A 19,083-nucleotide genomic window follows, 5' to 3' on the forward strand; every position below is an offset into this window, starting at 1 on the left:
TCCTTGGCTCCTCCGTTGCGTCAAATGCTCCAGGAACAAGTGTCCGAAGCCATACAGTTCCCTCGTGCAGCGTCATCATTGCCTGTACCTCTCAGCTACGCCGAGGTTGTAGCACGGCCACCTCCATCGACTTTTTCAGCACCACCTTGTGCTGCACCGCCACGTCCAATCCCTCCAGTGTACAACACCTGATCACCAGCTAGCACGGGACCCTGGCGTACACCCGACAATCGGCCCGTGTGGTTCTTCTGTGGTATCCCTGGTCACGTGGCACGGTTCTGTCGGTTCTGTCGGCTTCAAGGTCATGACCACTCTGTCTCCTCCTACGTTTCGCCAGCTTCGTCCTCCTCACCGCCATGTGATTCGCGCTTGACGTCTACGCGCAACGTCATTCCTTCTGCCCGTGATCGTCGCTCGCCTTACCCTCGTCACCGCTCACTTTCCCCCATGCGGCGGCGTCCGGCCCCATCGGAGCAGGAAAATTGCGACCGCAGTTCAAGAGGCTAGAACTGCGTTCCAGTCGAACCATACAAGGTCTCGCTCTCTTCCGACGAACGTAATCGAAGTGTCTGTTGAAGGAGTCGTCACACTGGCATTAGTCGACACAGGCGCCGCCGTTTCAGTACTTACGGAAGAACTTTGCCGCAAGCTTCGAAAAGTAATGACGCCCTTATTTGCGCTGTCACTCCGGACAGCAAGTTCCCAGTGCATTACCCCTGTTGCCGCATGTACCACCCGCATCGTCATTCAAGTATACACGTATACAGTCGAGTTCGTCGCTCTCTCATCCTGTTCATACGACGTCATCTTGGGGTGGGACTTCCTTTCCGATCATCAGGCCGTCATTGATTGTTCTCGCCCTGAAATTCAGTTTTCTGCGCTTCCCGATACCCGCTCACATGACCTTGACGATCTCGGCGACAAACTGGTCCGTTACAGAAGACACTACGATCCCTCCGCACTCTTCGGTGATTGCGCATGCCTGCTCTACTTTCGCCATTGACACTACTGCCCTGTTTCGGACATTTTTGTTCGCCGACAATGTTCCCTTCCCTTCGCTGTCCTAACTGTCAGTGGTGGCTGCACGAGACTGCTCGTTTCCAACGCTAAGGCCACGCCCCTCGTCTTACGTCGTGGGGAGTGCCTTGGACGTCTTCAGTCTGCCGATTCAGTAACCATCTTTGACGCGCCTCTTGACGACACCTGTTCAGACGTGAACTCGTTGAGGTATAGCTTGCCTTGTTCCCAGCCTACGCACGACGTCTTCCATAGTTCAGTAGATGCCCTCTTGAGCCCTACGCAGCGTTCGCAGCTTCTCAGCCTTCTACGGAAATACTAATCTACGTTCGACTGTCAACACACCCCATTAGGCCGCACATCGACTGTACGTCACGAGATCGACACCGGCACCCAAGCACCACTGCGCTAGAGGCCTTATCGTGTATCAACCGCGGAGCGCCACGTTATTGAAAACCAAGTAAGCGAAATGCTTGAGCGTGGAGTGGTTCAACCTTCTAATAGTCCCTGGGCGTCGCCTGTAGTCCTGGTTAAGAAAGAAGATGGCTCAATTCGATTTTGCGTTGACTACCGCCGTCTTAATAAGATAACTCGCAAAGACGTCTACCCTTTACCGCGCATCGACAATGCTATAGATTGTTTGCAAGGCGCGGAGTATTTTTCTTCGCTCGCTTTACGCTCAGGCTATTGGCAAGTGCCTATGGATCCTGCAGATCGCCCGAAGACAGCCTTCGTGACCCCAGATGGCCTATATGAATTTAACGCTATGCCGTTTGGGCTTTGCAATGCCCCTGCTACATTCGAACGCCTGATGGACAATCTGCTTCATGGGCTCAAATGGAAAACAGGCCTATGTTACCTTGATGATGTCGTCGTCTTTGCTCCAGATTTTCCCACACATATGTACCGTCTCGAACAAGTCCTGCAGTGCATCATCGAGGCAGGCCTCCAACTGAACTTGAAGAAATGTCGCTTTGGAGCCAAGTAGCTTGCTATACTCGGACACGTCGTATCGAAAGATGGCTACTCCCTGATCATTCGAAACTTCGCGCCGTCGCCGAGTTCCCGAAACCCACGTCCCTGAAAGAACATCGGAGCTTTATCGGGCTCTGCTCCTACTTTCGTCGTTTTATCCGGAATTTCGCTTCCATCCTTGCTCCGTTGACTCAGCTGCTTTGCGGCGACACACGACTTTCTACTTGGACCACAGCTTGCGACGATGCGTTTGAAACTATGCGGCGTTTGCTCATTTCGCCTCCCGTACTGCGCCATTTAGACTCCACGGCCCCCATGGAAGTCCACACCGACGCCAGTGGCGTAGGACTTGGTGCCGTGCTTGCACAGCGAAAAAGTGGGCATGATGAGTACGTAGTAGCCTACTCCAGCCGAACACTAACGAAAGCGGAATCCAACTACTCCGTTACCGAAAAGGAGCGCCTGGCTATCATCTAGACCCTTGGAAAATTCCTACCCTACCTGTACGGACCGCCCCTTCGACGTCATTACAGATCACCATGATCTATGTTGGTTATCGACTTTAAAAGATCCGTGTGGCCCGCCTTGCGCGATGGGCTCTACGGTTACAAGACTTCGGCATACGCGTCATTTACCGGTCTGGCCGTAAACACACCGACGCGGATGCCCTCTCTCGGTCGGCTACACCAAGTGACATGAGTTGCATTACAGCCATCGAATCGGCGTTTTCGTCGCCTGTGTCCGTCAACATGGCTGTGGAGCAACGCAAAGATCCCTGAATTGCGGCACTTATGGATTTCATTTCTGACACTTCAACAACACGCCCTTCACGCGCTATCCGCCGCCACGCTTCTCATTTCGAGTTGCGGGATGGTGTTCTCTATCGTCGAAATTACGTTCCGGCGGTCGCAAATGGTTGTTCGTCGTTCCCCGCCACCTGTGCACGGATGTATGCTCCGCTCTCCATTCAGACCCGCAATTCGCCCATGCCGGCCTCTTCAAGACTTACACCAGGCTTCGCTCCCGCTTTTATTGGCGTGGCATGTATAATTTTGTGCGAAAGTACATTCCCTCGTGCACAGCGTGCCAGCGACGCAAGCTTCCTGCTCCTCGTCCTTCTGGTCCTTTGCAGCCCATTCCTTGTCCGTCCCGACCATTCGACCGCGTCGGAATCGATCTCTACGGCCCTCTTCCCTGCACATCAGCTGCCAATCGCTGCATTATTGCCGCTGTCGACCACCTCACCCGCTATGAAGAAACTGCGGCACTGCAAACAGCGACAGCCCGCGACATTGCGTCCTCCCTCCTGCATCACTTCATACAGCGTCATGGGGCACCGCCGGACGTTCTGAGTGAGAGAGGGCGTGCGTTTCTTTCCGAAGTTCTCAACGCCCTTCTGACCGCGTGCCATACCGTCCCTCGCACCAGTACAGCTTATCATCCGCAAACGAACGGCATAACAGAACGGTTTAATTGTACTTTGGGTGACGTGCTATCCGTGTACATGGCATCGGATCATACCAACGAGGACCTCGTTTTGCCATATGTTACGTATGCCTATAACACCGCTTCACAGGCCACAACGGGATTTTCGCCGTTCTTTCTCGTATATGGCCATGTACCTACATGTACGCTCGACACCATTCTCCCCTACCGGCCTGACCCATCATTGGGCACGCCTCTGTCTGAAGCAGCCAAGTATGCCGAGGAATGCAGTCCGCTGGCCCATTCGTTCACGGCGGAAGACCAGAGTCTCCAAAAATTCCGTCGCGATGATGACCGACCTCCCTGCACCTACCAGCCGGACTCACTAGTCTGGCTGTGGATACCTTCAAGCACTCCTGGTCTATCCTCTAAACTCCTCGCTCAATACCAAGGCCCCTACCGTGTCGTACAACAGACGACGCCGGTCAACTACGTCGTCGAGCCGCTAACGCCATCTACTGAGCTGAGGCGTCGTGGACGCGAGACAGTCCACGTACAGAGAACTATATTACGACCCCCTTGTCCTCTCCTCTCCTTGAGTCGCCAGGATGGCTCCTTCTTCTCTAGGGGGCAGTTGTAGCGAAGAAGACTGGCGCGCCCTTTGGACGCACTATCATCATCGGCCCACCGACGAAGATGGGCTCGCGCTCTCGGTGTTCGACGCTCGACTGAGACGGTCGCGTTTCTGAGTCGTCAATAAACCGCATTACACTAGTATAAATTAAGTCATAGGCATTGCTACAAAATACCGGCCCAAGTTAGAAAAAAATATTGCTTGCTATTTTTTCCTAATCGTAGTTCAAATATCACTCAAGCTGTAACTTCTAGTACGTTGAAGTGTTATCTGTCATTGTCAATAGCGACGTTCAAAAGGCAGATAGAGGGCAACATGCACTTAATTGTCTTCTTTTGGCTCTGTGCTCTTTTGAACACCAGCGCACCGTCAAGAAAGGAAGGAAGGAAAACATTTATTGGGTCCTGGAAGTTGTGAGTTGCCTCACAAAGTGGGCTGCTCCCACGTCGGGACCAGCAGGCAGAGCCTTTTGGCCACGTCGTGGGCTTGCTGGACAGCCCATAATTTATCAGTCAGGTCCGGGCTGCGAATCGCTGCTTTTAGCCTGTCCCCATCCTTGGTGAAGTATACGTTGGTTTGTTTGCACGACCAGAGCATGAGGGGGGGGGGGGGGGGGGGGCGTAAGTTGGTCGCACATTTGCCGTCGACCACTTCAACGCGACAGGAAGAAAACGCAGCGACAGACGCTGAGCGCGCTGCATAGTTGGAAAAAGAGAATGGGATAAAGTCGGCGGCACCATAAGCAGCAAAAGACGCCATATGGCAGCCATTTCATGCTTACATCTACTCTCAATTACGGGACAGCCAGCATTTTTTTTACTTCTATGACGTGGGACACCCATATTGTCTAAACATGTACCACTCTCTCTGGGTTTATTGAAAGTTGTCCAGCAATAAAAATATTTTACGATTTAGAAAAAATACAACTACGCTTTCTTTTAATCTTACCTAAATAACTTTTTTCGGGGTAACGCCACTGTATCAAACATCGAAATCTTACCCATTCCTCAAACAAAAACACTCCGAATAGTTGCTAGCACGCCTTATGATGCCCCCAATTCATCCTATAAGTTAGCAATATACAATAATACCAGTAAACCAAGCGTTTGAGTACAGGCTTGTGTACTTCTGTAAAACGGCAATAGTACGAAAAGAACCTTTTATTTTGGGAATGGTGACACTACTAAAACACAGTACGAAGCTCCAAAATGCAACACGTATTTCTTACCTCAATCTAAAAATAATTCAGCTTTCACTATGCTGAGTGATATTTTGCCTAAATGCTTCAATAGTGAACGGTATGAGAACCTAAAAACTATGTATGTTGATGCCCTCACGCACTTATTTGTCAGATTATCTACATTCTTGTTGCAAATACAAATTCTAACTACTTTTTAAATAAATGTTTTTGATGAAGACAACACGATGCTGTACACGTGCATGACGATTATATGCTTAGATTTTTTTCGATTTTCTTCTTTCTGTTTGAGTGCTACTCTGTGCTGAATTATAATTATTGATACTTTTGTATAATCATACATTTCATGGGACCGCACTCCTCAGTGTAGTCCAGAGTATTTATTACATCGGAGTCGCTGTGCTATGTTTTTAGTGATTTATTATTTTCGAAACAGTCAATGCCGTTTTGTCGGTAAGAGCTAAGTCAAACGGTCGTCTAGACTGCCTTTTCCTGTCAACCCCCAGTTTTGTTTGAAACTGAACTAAAAGTAAGTTCGGCTGGTTGATATTTCTACAGACGATTGTAAGTGTCCATTTTCTCTTCAAGTGTAACGAAACGATCACTAATCGCAATAACAGCACACAGCCACGTTTGTGCGAGTGTTCAGAATAAGCATTTATTCGTGTCTTGCAGACAACTGCACCTTTGCAGTGTGGGCGTCTTGTAACGAAGCAGGCAACATGGAGTATCGGTAAGAGTTTCAAAACAGAAGTTATGTGGCTTTAAGCGACGAAAGACGGCACACCAGCACATAGGTACACAGTTTAGAAGAGGTGCTAGTCTGAGGCCAATCTCGGGAAAGTTTCAATTACCGGCAAACTCCAATCTGAGAGATGGAAAAGTACAAGTCACTGGGTCGTTGTTAACCACTGTTTCGCGTTGTAGGACATTATCGTTAAAGACAAGCTGATACATTGACACAAGTGCGATCGCAATTTTTTTAGTCCTTAAGTCCTGACACACTGCTTTTAAAGGTCATTGCTACTGCGTGGCATTCCTTCTACTAGCGTCTGTTCCTACGGTCACCACCGCCAAAGATAAGCGCACCGAGCAGACCGGCACCCAAGATCGCGGCACCAGCAATGGCTGCCGGCTGTACGTAGTTGTTGACGACGGTGTGAGCGTCGAGCTCGTCATCGGGAAACTCGATGCCCAGTTCGCGCAGAAGATCTTGGGCCCACTTCTGGCAGTTGTTTTTCGTGAGGTGGTATCGGCCAGAGTCGCAAATCTTTCTCATGTACTGCTCGATGCGCGCTCTTGAAATCCGACGCTTTGCAAGGTACCTCTGCGAAAGAAAGAAGTTCGCGAGGTCAATGGTTACCGAGTTCTAGGTTTTGCGCACCCAAAGACATGAAACACATCCCGACGGGCGTAAACAAGAACGCCAGGCTGTGTAAAAATACAGTTGGGCGAATATTGATTTTTTTTCGAATACGTAAGAGTCGAATATGAATGCTTTGTATTGAATATTGAATAGCGAAATGTAGACGCATACATTAGAGCAGGAATATTTATTTCGGTAAAATTGGGTACGACGCCTTCACTGACCAGTGCAACAAGTGGAGATAAAAATTCGAGATGAAGGATCACTTTTAAACAAAGCATCACTAATTGTCAATAGAAAACTTTCAATAGCCTTTCAACATGTTTAAACCATGGTTCCATACAAGCTTTCCAAGAATGAATGGCTGTTGAATGGACGAGCTTTCCAAAAACACTAAGCAATTCATTTCCCCCAAAAAGTAAGATATTGCTGAAAAAGAAAGAAGAAAAAAATGATGCATGACTTGTGTGCCGTAAACAAATGTACAAGAGTCCTTTGCAAGAAACACATCGCTGGTCGTAGCTTAAACTGTAGAAAATGCTACATGAATAGACGGACAAAAACACTAAAGAACCAAATACAAGTAAAATTCACAGGTTGGAATGTTGGCTTCCACTACGAAACCTAAAACTTACGTTACGCATTTTGTTTCTCCATTGCTTCGGAAAGTTTTGTCATTGTTCGGATGACGTAGAACAAAACAGCAACCATATTTTACTAGTCAATTGTTGCGAAATAATTGCTTAGTTCCGATATTCAAGTATAGCAAATAGTTCCTGATCGAATACGAATAGCTATTTAAGGTATATACAGGTAGTTACGTTTACCTGTTAGAACTAACCCTGCGAGTCTTAGCCAGACGTAACGTCTATGTGACGCCGGCGCCAAGGTGTTCTTAAGTGAGTGTTTTTCCATCCCATTTCATTTCCATTTATTTATTACTTTTTAAAATCAAGTATGAACTACAGGTAATTTGCCCTATGCTGTCCTTGGTGTCATTGTTTGTTGGCTTATGATATGACTAATAAAAATCGTGCCCCTCGGTTTCCTTTCTTCCCGTTCATTCGTTCATTACATAGCGAGGGTCTTGAATCCGGTAGCTTTGATGCCTTCAGTTAGCATGTATTGGTTTATGTACCACTTGCCTGCACCAAAAAGTTCACGTGAACCACACGCCTGCGGCTGAAAGGATGTTCGACATCCGTCCCCAAGTGCCGTGAGTGGTGGCGCTGTCTAACACTGCCAGGGGTTAGTACTAGCCGACAAGCAAATTCCCCCGAAAGTGGAAGGGGAAACCGCGCTGCGGTAACTCCACTGGCAAGAGCTTCACACGTGTAATGCGAAAACGCGGGCTCGTATCCTAAAGCCGCCAGTTGTCTGTTCATCAACTTTCATATCCATTTATTTATTTATTTAGTGATGTGAATTAACTACAGAAAATTTCCCTATGCTGTCCTTGGTGTCGCTTGTTGGCTTCTTATAATATGATAGTAAATATCAGGCCCCTTGGTTTCCTTTTTTTAGTATACACACACACAAGCACACACACACATATATACATATATATATATATATATATCCATTCCTATACATACCTACCTACCACATATTATGTGCTATAATAGTTGAATCAGCACGTATTTGTACGCGCACCAAGAACCACGTTTTTTTTCTCATCTTCTCCTTGCACCAAGCGCGGTCACAACTTTCACACGTTCAAGTTCACTCACTAGGTGCCGCTAGCTGTTAGCTCAATATACAAACGCCATTCCTTATTTTATTTCCAGCAAGTAGTGCGACGGACGGAACGTCCTGAACAAGTGTGATGAGCGGCGAGGTTACTGAAACTGCTGGAACCACTTGGCACACGTACAGGCTTCCAAATAAGAAGCAACTAAAGGACCATGGACACCGTGTTTTTCTTTGAAAATATGTCACGGCTATCACGCAATATTTTATCAAATACATAGGAATGGTCAAGACTTCGGATACGCATGTCTGGCACTCATGCGGTAAAGTTTTGGTGCCAAGAAGCAGCGGTGATCCCGTACTTTTGTCATACGCGGGGAGGGGGATCTGGTCAATCTTGCAGCTTTGAAGTGATAGCGGCATACGTGATAGGAATACATGCACTCTGTTTACTAAAGCGCGAAGGCGACCCTGGCTACAAGAACGTCTACGAGAATTACAATTTGCTCGTGATGTCGAATCATCAAACAACCAGTGTCCCCTTCCCAGTTTTCAGTTTAATGTACAGAGTTTAAGAAATACGTTTGACAGAGATAGTTTGCTTTATCGAAACGTGGTTTGCATCAGAGGATGAATGTATTTATATTCCTGGATATGACTGCATCTCTGTTGATGGATCGAAGAAAGGTGCTGGCGGCATTGCAATTATGTCCATCCTGGTTTGCCGTATACTATAATCCGTGACCTCAACGTTGTTAAATGGTTAAATTATATTTATTGGCTCAAAAGCGGCTACTGCTATGCTGCACCAGACACAGGGTGGTAAAATTTCTTTCGTAAATGGAGCATACACTGTAGTAAAAAAGCTTACTTAAAAACTATGTTTCGTCCAAGAAATTGTGAGGTCAGTCAGAGATATCAGTGCATCATCTCCTAACAGGAACATCGGGTGAAGTGGAGTGTGTGACTTATACAATACTCGGAAGTATTTTTGTCTAAGCATTTCGAGATGTGGACATGTGATTAAAATGTGTATTACTGTTAACGGTTCATGGCATTTATGACATGTTGGTTGTTGCTCCTCTGTCAAAAGATAAGACGTGTGTGTGGCCTATCTGCAGTCGACAAAGTATTAATTCGATGAAACGTTCTTAATGATAGCATGTCTTCCACTCCCCAAGTATAGGTTTAATAAGTTGAAGTTTGTTGTTTTCTTTCAGTTTTAATTCGCATTGCCAGTTAGAAAGGAGTGCCTTGTGAACAGCTTGGATCCCGTCCCTAGCAGGCATATAAACTTTTGAGGTATTCATATGTTTTTGCCGTTGCTGCACATTCATCTGCCTTTTCATTTCCGGAGATCACAACATGGCTAGGCACCTAGCAGAAATGAATAGTGTGGCCTTCACTTAGATGTGTTAGTGTGTTTACGATATTGCCGATGATGGGTTCGTATTGTGATTGCATATTCAAGGCCTTAGGTGCACTTAAAGAGTCTGTACAATAACTGATTTTTCGTGTTTGGTGCTGATGCAAAGTGTGGTAGTCTAACTGTGTGTTCCCAAATACCGTCAACCACGCTGCTTCCGACATAAATGGAAGCCATCGGTGTAAAATTTCACGTAAGTGCCGTACGTGTCTTCCACTGTGCGAAATTTCTGTAGTATAAATTCAGGAGGCATATTTTTATTAGATGTGTTAATGAAAAAAAATTCGGCAGATCCCACGCCCTGTGGGAATCGATGTTTTGCAAAGCAGCATGTGGGGACCATACCAAGTTAACAAAACGACCATGAGAGCACCAAGACGTAGGTGGCTCTTTCATGACATTCACGTCATGAGTCCTCAGGAGTCCCTTTCAAAACGCCTAGGAGCCTTAGCTGTGCTCATGACTACGACTTTGATCATTAAAATTTAGCCTTTTCCTTCACTTCGTACCACATCCGAACCCATTTCATTGGTTTCTGAGTGTTAATCTTTTTTTGCTGAGTCATTGTCATTTTTGCTGAATCATACATGACTATGACTTCTACCACCATCCTTAAGTGTTGCCTTCACTTTGTACCCACGTCAAAACCCATTTCAGTGGGTTTTGAGTGTCGATCTTTTTTCGCTGAGTCATTGTCATTTTTGCTGAGTCATGCTCATGAGTATGACTCATACCATTATCCTTTACGGCTTCCGTCACTTTGTACCCACGTCCGAACCCATTTCAGTATTTTTTGAGTGTTGATCTTTTTTTGCTGTGTCACCATTATTTTTGGTGAGTCATGCTCATGACTATGGCTTCTACCATTATCTTTTAGTGTTTCCTTCAATTACTGCCCACGTTAGAACCCATTTGAGTGGTTTTGAGTGTGAATCTCGTTTCGATGAGTCAGTCATTTTTGCTGAGTCATGCTCATGACTATGACTTCTACCATTACCCTTTAGTGTTTCCATCACTTAGTACCCATGTCCGAACCCATTTCAGTGGTTATTGAGTGTTAATGTTTTTTCGCTTTGTCATGGTCATTTTAGGCGGCTGTTTTATAACCTACATGACACGCATGTCATGATATTCATGTCATGGCCTATCATTCATGTTTGTCCTACACTGTGGTCATACTATGCCAATTTTTGTACCAACCAAATCAACGGAACGACCATGAGAGCACCAAGACCTAAGCAGCTGTTTTATGACCTACAATGACACACATTTCATGATATTCATGTCATGACCTCATACACTCTCATACATACACTCTCACATACATACTCACATACATTCCTCATACACTCTTGTCATACTATGCCAATTTTGCTAAATACCATGTTAACGATACGACCCTGAGAGCACCAAGACGTAGGCAGCTAGATAGATAGATAGATAGATAGATAGATAGATAGATAGATAGACATAGATACGGTGAACGTGCCAAGTGATCGCCAAGAAATGCTTCGCATTTAAAATCTAGAAATTTTGTGAAATTTTTCCAAGGCGCTACTCTGGTTGGTCTTTGCATCGCAGAAAGCGTTTCAGTAGGGACATTGTAGTTAAGGACTTGTTCTTCAAATCTAAGTATGAGTGGTTTTATAGCTTTTGGCTTGTTTGTGTAGTATAATCGTTACTCGCAGTGTGTGATAATGTTATGGCAAATGTGGTCTGGTGAGGAGCGAACTCTTAGAACGTATGTCAACATGAGTTGCGTTCTTCCGGGTTCTAAAGACGGCTCGTTACTCTTGGAATACAAACTGGGAATGGGTGAGGTCGTATAGGCACCGGTTGATAACCGTAGCCCTTTATTATGAACGGGATCTAACCGCTTAAGGTTTGTCAGGCTGAACCATATGTTATACAACCGTAGTCCAATTTGCTGCGTACCAATGAAGGATAAATATGAAGGAGGCATTGGCGATCAGAGCCCCAGCGCTTCCGGGACAAGACTTTCAGGACATTAAGTGCGGTATTTGTTTTAACCTTGAGGTTGTTAATGTGGCAGAGAAAATTTAGCTTTTTATCAAATGTGACCCCTATATAAGAACTTTTGTTCTTGTTTAACTAGCAGTACTCTTCCGTTTAGTGCTCGAATGGGGTCAGGTTGCAAGCCCCTCTTCTGAGAAAACACCATGGCAACAATTTTTTCGGACGAGAAACGGAAGCCGTTTTATTAGCCCATAGTGTAAATTTGTTTAGAGTGATTTGAATCTGCCGTTCACACGTTGTCATGTTAAATGCGCAGAATGCAATGTGGAGGTCATCAACGTAAAGAGAGTGCATAAGGGTAGACAGTATGACTTCGTTGAACGAGTTCATTTTGACAACAAACATTGTTCTACTTATACACAGCCCTGACGCACACCGTTTTATTGGGTGAATACACGTGACAGAACTAGAGCACTGCACGGGCTCGGGCTTACCCGAAAGCCCGGGTCCGGCCCGGCCCAGGGGCCGGGCCGGGCCGGGTAAAGCAGTTTTTTCACGAGCTCAGGCCGGGCTCGGGGCAGGGCGTGTGCTTTTTGACCTGTGCCCGGGCCGGGTTCGGGCTTTCTGGTGGTGTGCATGTAACGTGCAGCGAGGTATTCTCGGGCTTCTCAACTCTGAAAACATGTATTTTTTGGTCTCGGGCCGGGTTCGGGCCGGTTTCGAGCCGGGCTCAGGCCGGGCTCGGGCCTAAGGTAAAGGGATGGCGGGCCGGGCCGGGCGGGTAACGTAGAATATTCCGGGCACGGGAGGGGCCCGGGTCTCGCCATAAAAGTTTTGATCGGGCTCGGGCGGGTGGCCCAACGTAAAAACGGGCCCGGACTGGGCCCGGGCTGAAAAACTCGGCCCGTGCAGTGCTCTAGACAGTACTCTATCAAGAGGCACCTGAAATGTTCGATCGGACATAAAATCAGACAGGCACTTCAGCATTCTGCCCCGAATCCCTAAGTCTGCCAAGGCCCTCATTATACCGTCTGTCAATGTGGTATCATATGCCTTCTCCAAGAAAAAAAAGACAGTTAGGCAGTGCTGTTTGTGTAAAAAGGCATTGCGTATTTCATGTTCAAGTCGGACTAGGTGACCAGTTGTAGAACAAGCATTTCTATAACCACAATGATGTATCTTTAAGGACTTTTCTATTTCGAGGGTGAAGTATGCCTGGTGTTCCCAACACATTTGTATGACTTCGCTAAACAGCTGGTGAGTGCAATGGGCGGTAACTGCTGGGGGATGTTGGTGGTTTTCGAGATTTTAGAAAAGGTATGATTACGAAATTTTTCCATGTTTTCGCCATTTCGCCAGTTTCCCAGATCTTGTTAAAGAATTTCAGTAACGCTTTGATAGACGTTTGTGACAAGTGAGCAAGCATGGTGTAAAGAATACGGTCCAAACCAACTGCAGTTTTCTTTCCAGCAGAAAGTACACTATTTTATTCTGGGAGTGTGAGGGGGGCATAGTACGGCTCATCGGATGCACCTGTTGGTGATAATCTTTTTTTTCAGCAGAATTTTTGTATGTTAAAATGTGTCCGTGTAGCTGGCTGAACTTGATACTTTGTAGAAAAGTTCCCCCAGAATGTTTGCTTGTTCGTCGGCTGTTGTTTCTGTACCAGGATTTGAGGGTAAGGGAACTGTGTAGGATGAGTGATCCCCTTTGAATTTCTTTACCTGTTCCCACATGCGTTTGGAGGAGACTGGTAATTGAGGAGAAGTATTCCTGTCAAGTGTCTTTTTCCGCTTGTCGACGGATGTATCGTGCATGGGCTTTTCTCTGTTTGAAGTTGAGTTGTTATATATCGGGTATCTATGAAGATTGCCCCAGGTCTTATTCTGTTCTTTTTTTTTCCTTGGGTACATTCCTCTGTCCACCAGGGGTTAAGTTTCTTCCCATGTTGTCCAGTAGATTGCGGTATGCCTCTTTCAGCTGCCGTGCCGTCATTATGCAACTCGTAAATGTCTCATTAATTTCATCGACACTTAGATCGGCTGAAAATTGTCCTTCTAGATTGGCAGTTCCTGTCAAAAGCGTTCAGTCTACCAGTTGGAGTTTCCAACGACGCGGCCTGCAGGTGATAATGGGTAAAGTTGACGACAGGTTTGTGATGGCAGGTAAGTGGTCACTGCCGTATGGATTCTCCAACACTTCGCATTTAAAATCAATAAAGAGAGAAGGTGAACATAAAGCTAAATCAAGAGTGCTAAAATACGTGATGTAGATGAAAAGTAATAGGTGCTTCCGAGTTTAAAATACAGATGTTGTTAGAATAAAATCGTCTATGAGTTGTCCTCTTTGGTCAGTCTTCTCATTTCCACAAAGAGTACAATGAGCATTAGAATCCCCTACAGGTATAAACGGGTCTTGTAGCTGTTCAATTAGGTTTTCAAGCTTTCTAAGATTTACACTTTCGTGGGGTGTAATATATATGGAACAAACTGTTAACGTTCCAAAGAGAGAATAGTGACAGCTAACCGCTTCGAATGGAGTATTCAGTTTGGCTTCTCGGCTGGGAATGCCGCATTTCACGACAACGGCAGCTCCTCCGCACAGTCGGCTAGTGTCTGCCCGGTCATTCGAAAGACGGAAAAGCCTTTTAAAATATCCTGGCTTGGGGGCCTAGATTTGCTTCTTGCAAACAAAAGGCAACTGGCGAAAAACTGTTTATGATGTCTTATGTCACCTAGGTTTCTGCAGTTCCATCGTATATTAAAAGCCATGATGGAACAGAAGTGAGAATGCTCAAATAATAATTGGTCCTAAAATACAAATTATAGGTGACAGAAGCTTTAATAGTCGACAGTGGATTTGAACGGTAACCCTTAGGTTACCTGTCCTTTTTCGGAGCGGTTACTGGGAGTGTAACCCTCTTGGCGCACTCGAGTGAGCGCTGGTCCTTCGGTGTCAATAACACCGGTGTTTTGGAATCGACCTCCATTGGAGAAGCGCTAGAGGACCGAAGTGTTGACGCTGAAGCACGTGCCTCAGGCGTTGATGGACGAGTTGTTTTAAGGCCCTGCGAGACCGAGATCTCTGGAGCATTTGAAAGCAATGGGGCAGCAGTGGCTGCGGCAACCACGGGGGCGGGACGTGCCACCGCAAGGCTACTACCAGTAGACCCTGTAGGCTCACGGGGCCTATGTGGCCCTGCCCCCTGATGCAACACTTTGGCAAATCTTAGTTTCGATAAAAGTGATTAGCGCTTTCTAGTTTCCTAGAACTATATTCTTTCTTTCACTGTGAGTGCAATGACTTCTTTTTCTTTTTTTCCAGGCGGGACATGACCGTGAGTAAGCAGGGTGACCACCTTTGCAGTTTTTGCAGTGTGGAGAAGAATTACATTTGTCGGATTCACGATCGTTGGAGCTGCATTTCGCACATGTTGCTTTGCCTCTGCAAGAAGTCCAAACCTTTGGCACTTAAACCTTTGGCACTTAAAGCATCGTCTAGGTTTGGGAATATACGGCCTGAAATTGAGCTTGACGTAGCCAGCCTCAAGGGAAGGGGGCAATGTGCTGGTGGCAAATTTGAGAATTACATGCTTCGTGGGAATTTCTTGATTGTTTCGTCGAAGGACGATTTGGTGGACTTTTGTGACGCCTTGCTCCTGGAAACCCTCAAGGAGTTCCTCATCACTCAAATTCATGAAGTCTTCCTCGGAGATCACGCCCCAGGCTCGTGTTTAGTGAGTGATCGGGTGAAATCGTTACTGCTACATCGCCGATACTGGTGACAATCGAAAGCTTTTCTACTTGTAGTTTGTCCTTGAATTCTCGGAATATATCTCCACTAGACATCTTTGAAGCCTTGTAGGCTGTTGTGAGTTTTTGTGTTAGGATCTTTGCCATCAAAAATGGGGAAAGCTTACTCGCGAAGTGTTTCCTATACTGTGGATCACATGGTACTTTACGAAATCAATGTGTGTGTTGTTTAGTGGCGAAAAGAAGAGATATGGCCAAAGAGCGCCATGCCAGTGTTTGTGAGTGTGACGTGCCGTTCTGGCCGTCGGTTTCTATGGGTTCCGGGGCAGCGTAAGACGCATCCATCTACAGTGGAGACCAGGAAGGCACTGCCTGACCCTTCTTCCTTATTGCTCGAGCCCCTCTCGCGAGCGCGAGCTCTGCGCCGATCTTGGTTGTTTTCTCGGCGCCAACGCACGAGACACGTACGCACCGAGCGTTGTCTGCTTTCACTCGTGACAGTGAGTTTGCGGTGGAGCGATGAATTCTGAGAAGTAGATGAGGCGTGGCTGTAAAGGAGCCTAAATAGTCGTTGTAGTGTGCGTAAAATATACATGTACTAAAATCATGGCAATGACTAATGAGGTGTACAATGAAAATAGAGAATGCATTGAGTAAGAATGATACTATATTTAAAATATTTAATATGCAGTATTGGCAAGACGCACTACTGCCTAAACAAAGCCCTTGAACCACAAGGGCTAGGAGGCATGTGCTATAAAAACTACAATCACAGCGGCATCCTCTGCAAGAAGATGCGCTACGAACTTGTTGGGCTAATAACATGCAGGACCACATCATTCAAGAAATCGACGACTGCTTTGGCATTAAAAAGCGGTTCTTCACCAAGAAACATAATTGGACGAAGAGGGACATGATATCGACATGCTTGTGGAAAATATTTCTCTCTGTTTTGGCTTCCCGACACTCCAAGAGGACGTGGTGGACGGTCAGCCTGTCACCACATTTATCACAGTTTGGTGGTTCATCACCAGTCAACAATGAACTGCGGGTGAAATACGTATGTCCTATTCTGAGCAGACAGAATAGGACATCAGTTCGCCGTGTTTTTGTTGCGGATGGCCAGAAACCTATCTGTGGCTTTATCAAGTGAAGCTTATTATTTGTTTCAGCGTCCCACAGGCGCTGCCAGTGGCCTCGCAGTTTCCTTCGCAAAAAGGCTTCAGATCTGTGGGGGGAATAGCAGCGGCAGGATTAATAGCTTGCGATATAGTTGATGTGGCCAACTGGTCTGCTAGCGCATTGCCCTCGATGCCTCTATGGCCAGGCACCCAGCATATAATGACATGCTGGTTTGATATTGCTACACGCGTGTGGTATTTGGTTGTTTGAACGAGGCGCGCGGGCGCCTAGACGAAGAAGACGAACTGCTCTGGGCTCTCGAGCTATCGGCTGATCTGGCCAGCGCTGCAGCTATCTTTTGTAAATGTACTTGTAAATAGTCTCCTGTACTTAATTCTTCGTTCGCGTAACATTTTTAGTGGAGCGTGCCGTTCCCCGTTCTCACCACGGAGCTCCGCAGCGGCCGCACCGTCCAGCTTTCCGCCATGGCTCCCGGTGACGACAACTAGTCTGCTGCTACTACTGCAACTCCAACCACAACGTACGTCACGGTTGCCACTCCCCGAGATCCTGGCTTATTCTCCGGCCAAGATAACGTTGACGTTGATGACTGGCTCCGCATGTATGAGCTTGTTAGCCGGAACAACTACTGGGACCCTACCATCATGCTAGCTAATGTCCTCTTCTACTTTGGCGGAACACCTCGTGTCTGGTTCCGGACACACGAGGAGGAGAGATCTAGCTGGGACGCTTTCAAGGAGAAGCTCCGCAACCTCTTTGGCAATCCGACCGGTCGGCAGCAGGCTGCAAGAAAAGAGCTTGCTACACGAGTACAGTCTTTCACTGAATCGTATGTCTCGTACATACAAGACGTGCTAGCTCTTTGCCGGAAAGTCGACGAGAACATGGTCGAAGTTGACAAGGTTGGCCACGTTCTCAAGGGGATCGCGGACGACGCGTTCAACTTGTTGATCTTCAACAATGTGTCTACCATCGATGTCATTGTCAAGGAATGCCGCCGCTTTGAGCTCGCCAAAAGCCGCCGCGTCATTCCACAGTTCTCCCGGCTCCCTAACACGGCTGCGACGTCGTCCTGCGTCGCCCTTACCGCTTCACCCCCCTCCAATGAGACCGTCACGCGTATTGTTCACCGCGAGCTCGAGGCTGCCAGTCCTGCCACGTTCCTTCCGCGCCCACTTGACCCCACCATTGACCAACCAGCCCCAGCGATCTCCCTCATTCAGGAGGTTGTGCGGCAAGAGTTTGCCAACCTCGGTTTTCCTGCTGCCTGCTCCATCTCCCGAGCTGACGCCCGACTGGTGCCGACAGCTGCGCCTCGCAGCGATCTGTATTCCAGTCCCAGATACCGCAACCCTACAGAGTGGAGAACTCCGGACGACAAGCCCATTTGCTTTCGTTGCCACCGCATTGGCCCCGTCGCTCGCCACTGCCGCACCTCCTGGACATCGCCGTATTCGAGCTACTTTTCCCCGTCTCCTCGCCCATATGCCGACCCTCGCCCCTACTCGCCTCGCCGTATGCCTTCTAGCTCTCACGTATCCGTCGATGACAGTCGTCCCACTCGCTCGCCGTCACCTCAGCGCCGTCGGTCCCCATCGCCCCAGCCACGCCGCTATTCGTCGCCGACCAATTATGGACCCTCCCGGACGGAAAACTAGGCCTTGCAGCTCTTGGAGGTAGTCCTGCATCACGTTCATCCTGTCCAAATCCTCCGTTGACGCTCCTCACGAACGCGAACCTAATTGAAGTAGATGTAGATGGTGTCCCGTTGACGGCATTGATTGATACTGGAGCCCCAGTGTCCATAATGAGCACTAACCTATGTCGTCGCCTCAAAAAAGTTCTTACGCCTGACGTCACTCGAGCCGCACGCGTCGCCAATGGCGCCACTGTTGCCGTCTGGGGTATGTGCACTGCTCGCGTAGGAATTGCTGGCCGCCAAGTTCCCGTCCTGTTCTCCGTGCTGACCAGTTGCCCTCATGACCTAATCTTCTGGCTCGACTTTCTGACGACGCATTCTGCCCTCATCGACTGTTCCACCAGTACGCTGTGCCTCGAGCTTCCTCTTGTTTCCGACGCTCGCCCCGAACAACCGCACACCCTATGCACTACAGCGTTTGTTCGGTTACCTCCAAAAGCCCTAACCTTCGTCGAATTGGCCTCAACGGCAACCGTGCCTGATGGCGACTATGTCGTCGCCCCTATTGGTGATGTCCTCCTGGCGCGCGACATCTCTGTGCCACACTCCGTCGTTACCCTTGCCGCTAATCGGATGTGTCTCCCCGTTGTCAATTTTGGCTTGACGAAGCAAGTGTTACCTGAAGGCATAGTGGTGGCCACGCTCCGGTCAGTGACAGACGACCACGTCACTGCTTTTGCAGCCGACGCGTCTCCAGATCCTCCTGATAACCAGCAGGATGCCTTGAACCTCGACGGCCCATTACGTCCCATGGTCGCTCCGGACCTTGCCCCTGGCCAAGC

General features: G+C 47.6%; 1 protein-coding gene across 1 annotated transcript in view; it reads right to left on the reverse strand.

Moving 5' to 3' along the window:
• Positions 1 to 5,346: 5,346 nt before the first annotated feature.
• The window catches only part of LOC125943827 (uncharacterized), a 34,966-nt gene continuing 21,229 nt past the window's right edge, over positions 5,347 to 19,083 (reverse strand). The window contains exon 2 of the mRNA XM_049663357.1: positions 5,347 to 6,576. Within this exon, the coding sequence (XP_049519314.1) occupies positions 6,295 to 6,576 (282 nt within the window). The 3' untranslated portion in view covers positions 5,347 to 6,294. The remainder of the gene's footprint in view (positions 6,577 to 19,083) is intronic.

This window comes from Dermacentor silvarum, chromosome 3 (genome assembly GCF_013339745.2).
Source record: "Dermacentor silvarum isolate Dsil-2018 chromosome 3, BIME_Dsil_1.4, whole genome shotgun sequence".
Taxonomy (NCBI): Eukaryota; Metazoa; Arthropoda; class Arachnida; order Ixodida; family Ixodidae; genus Dermacentor; species Dermacentor silvarum.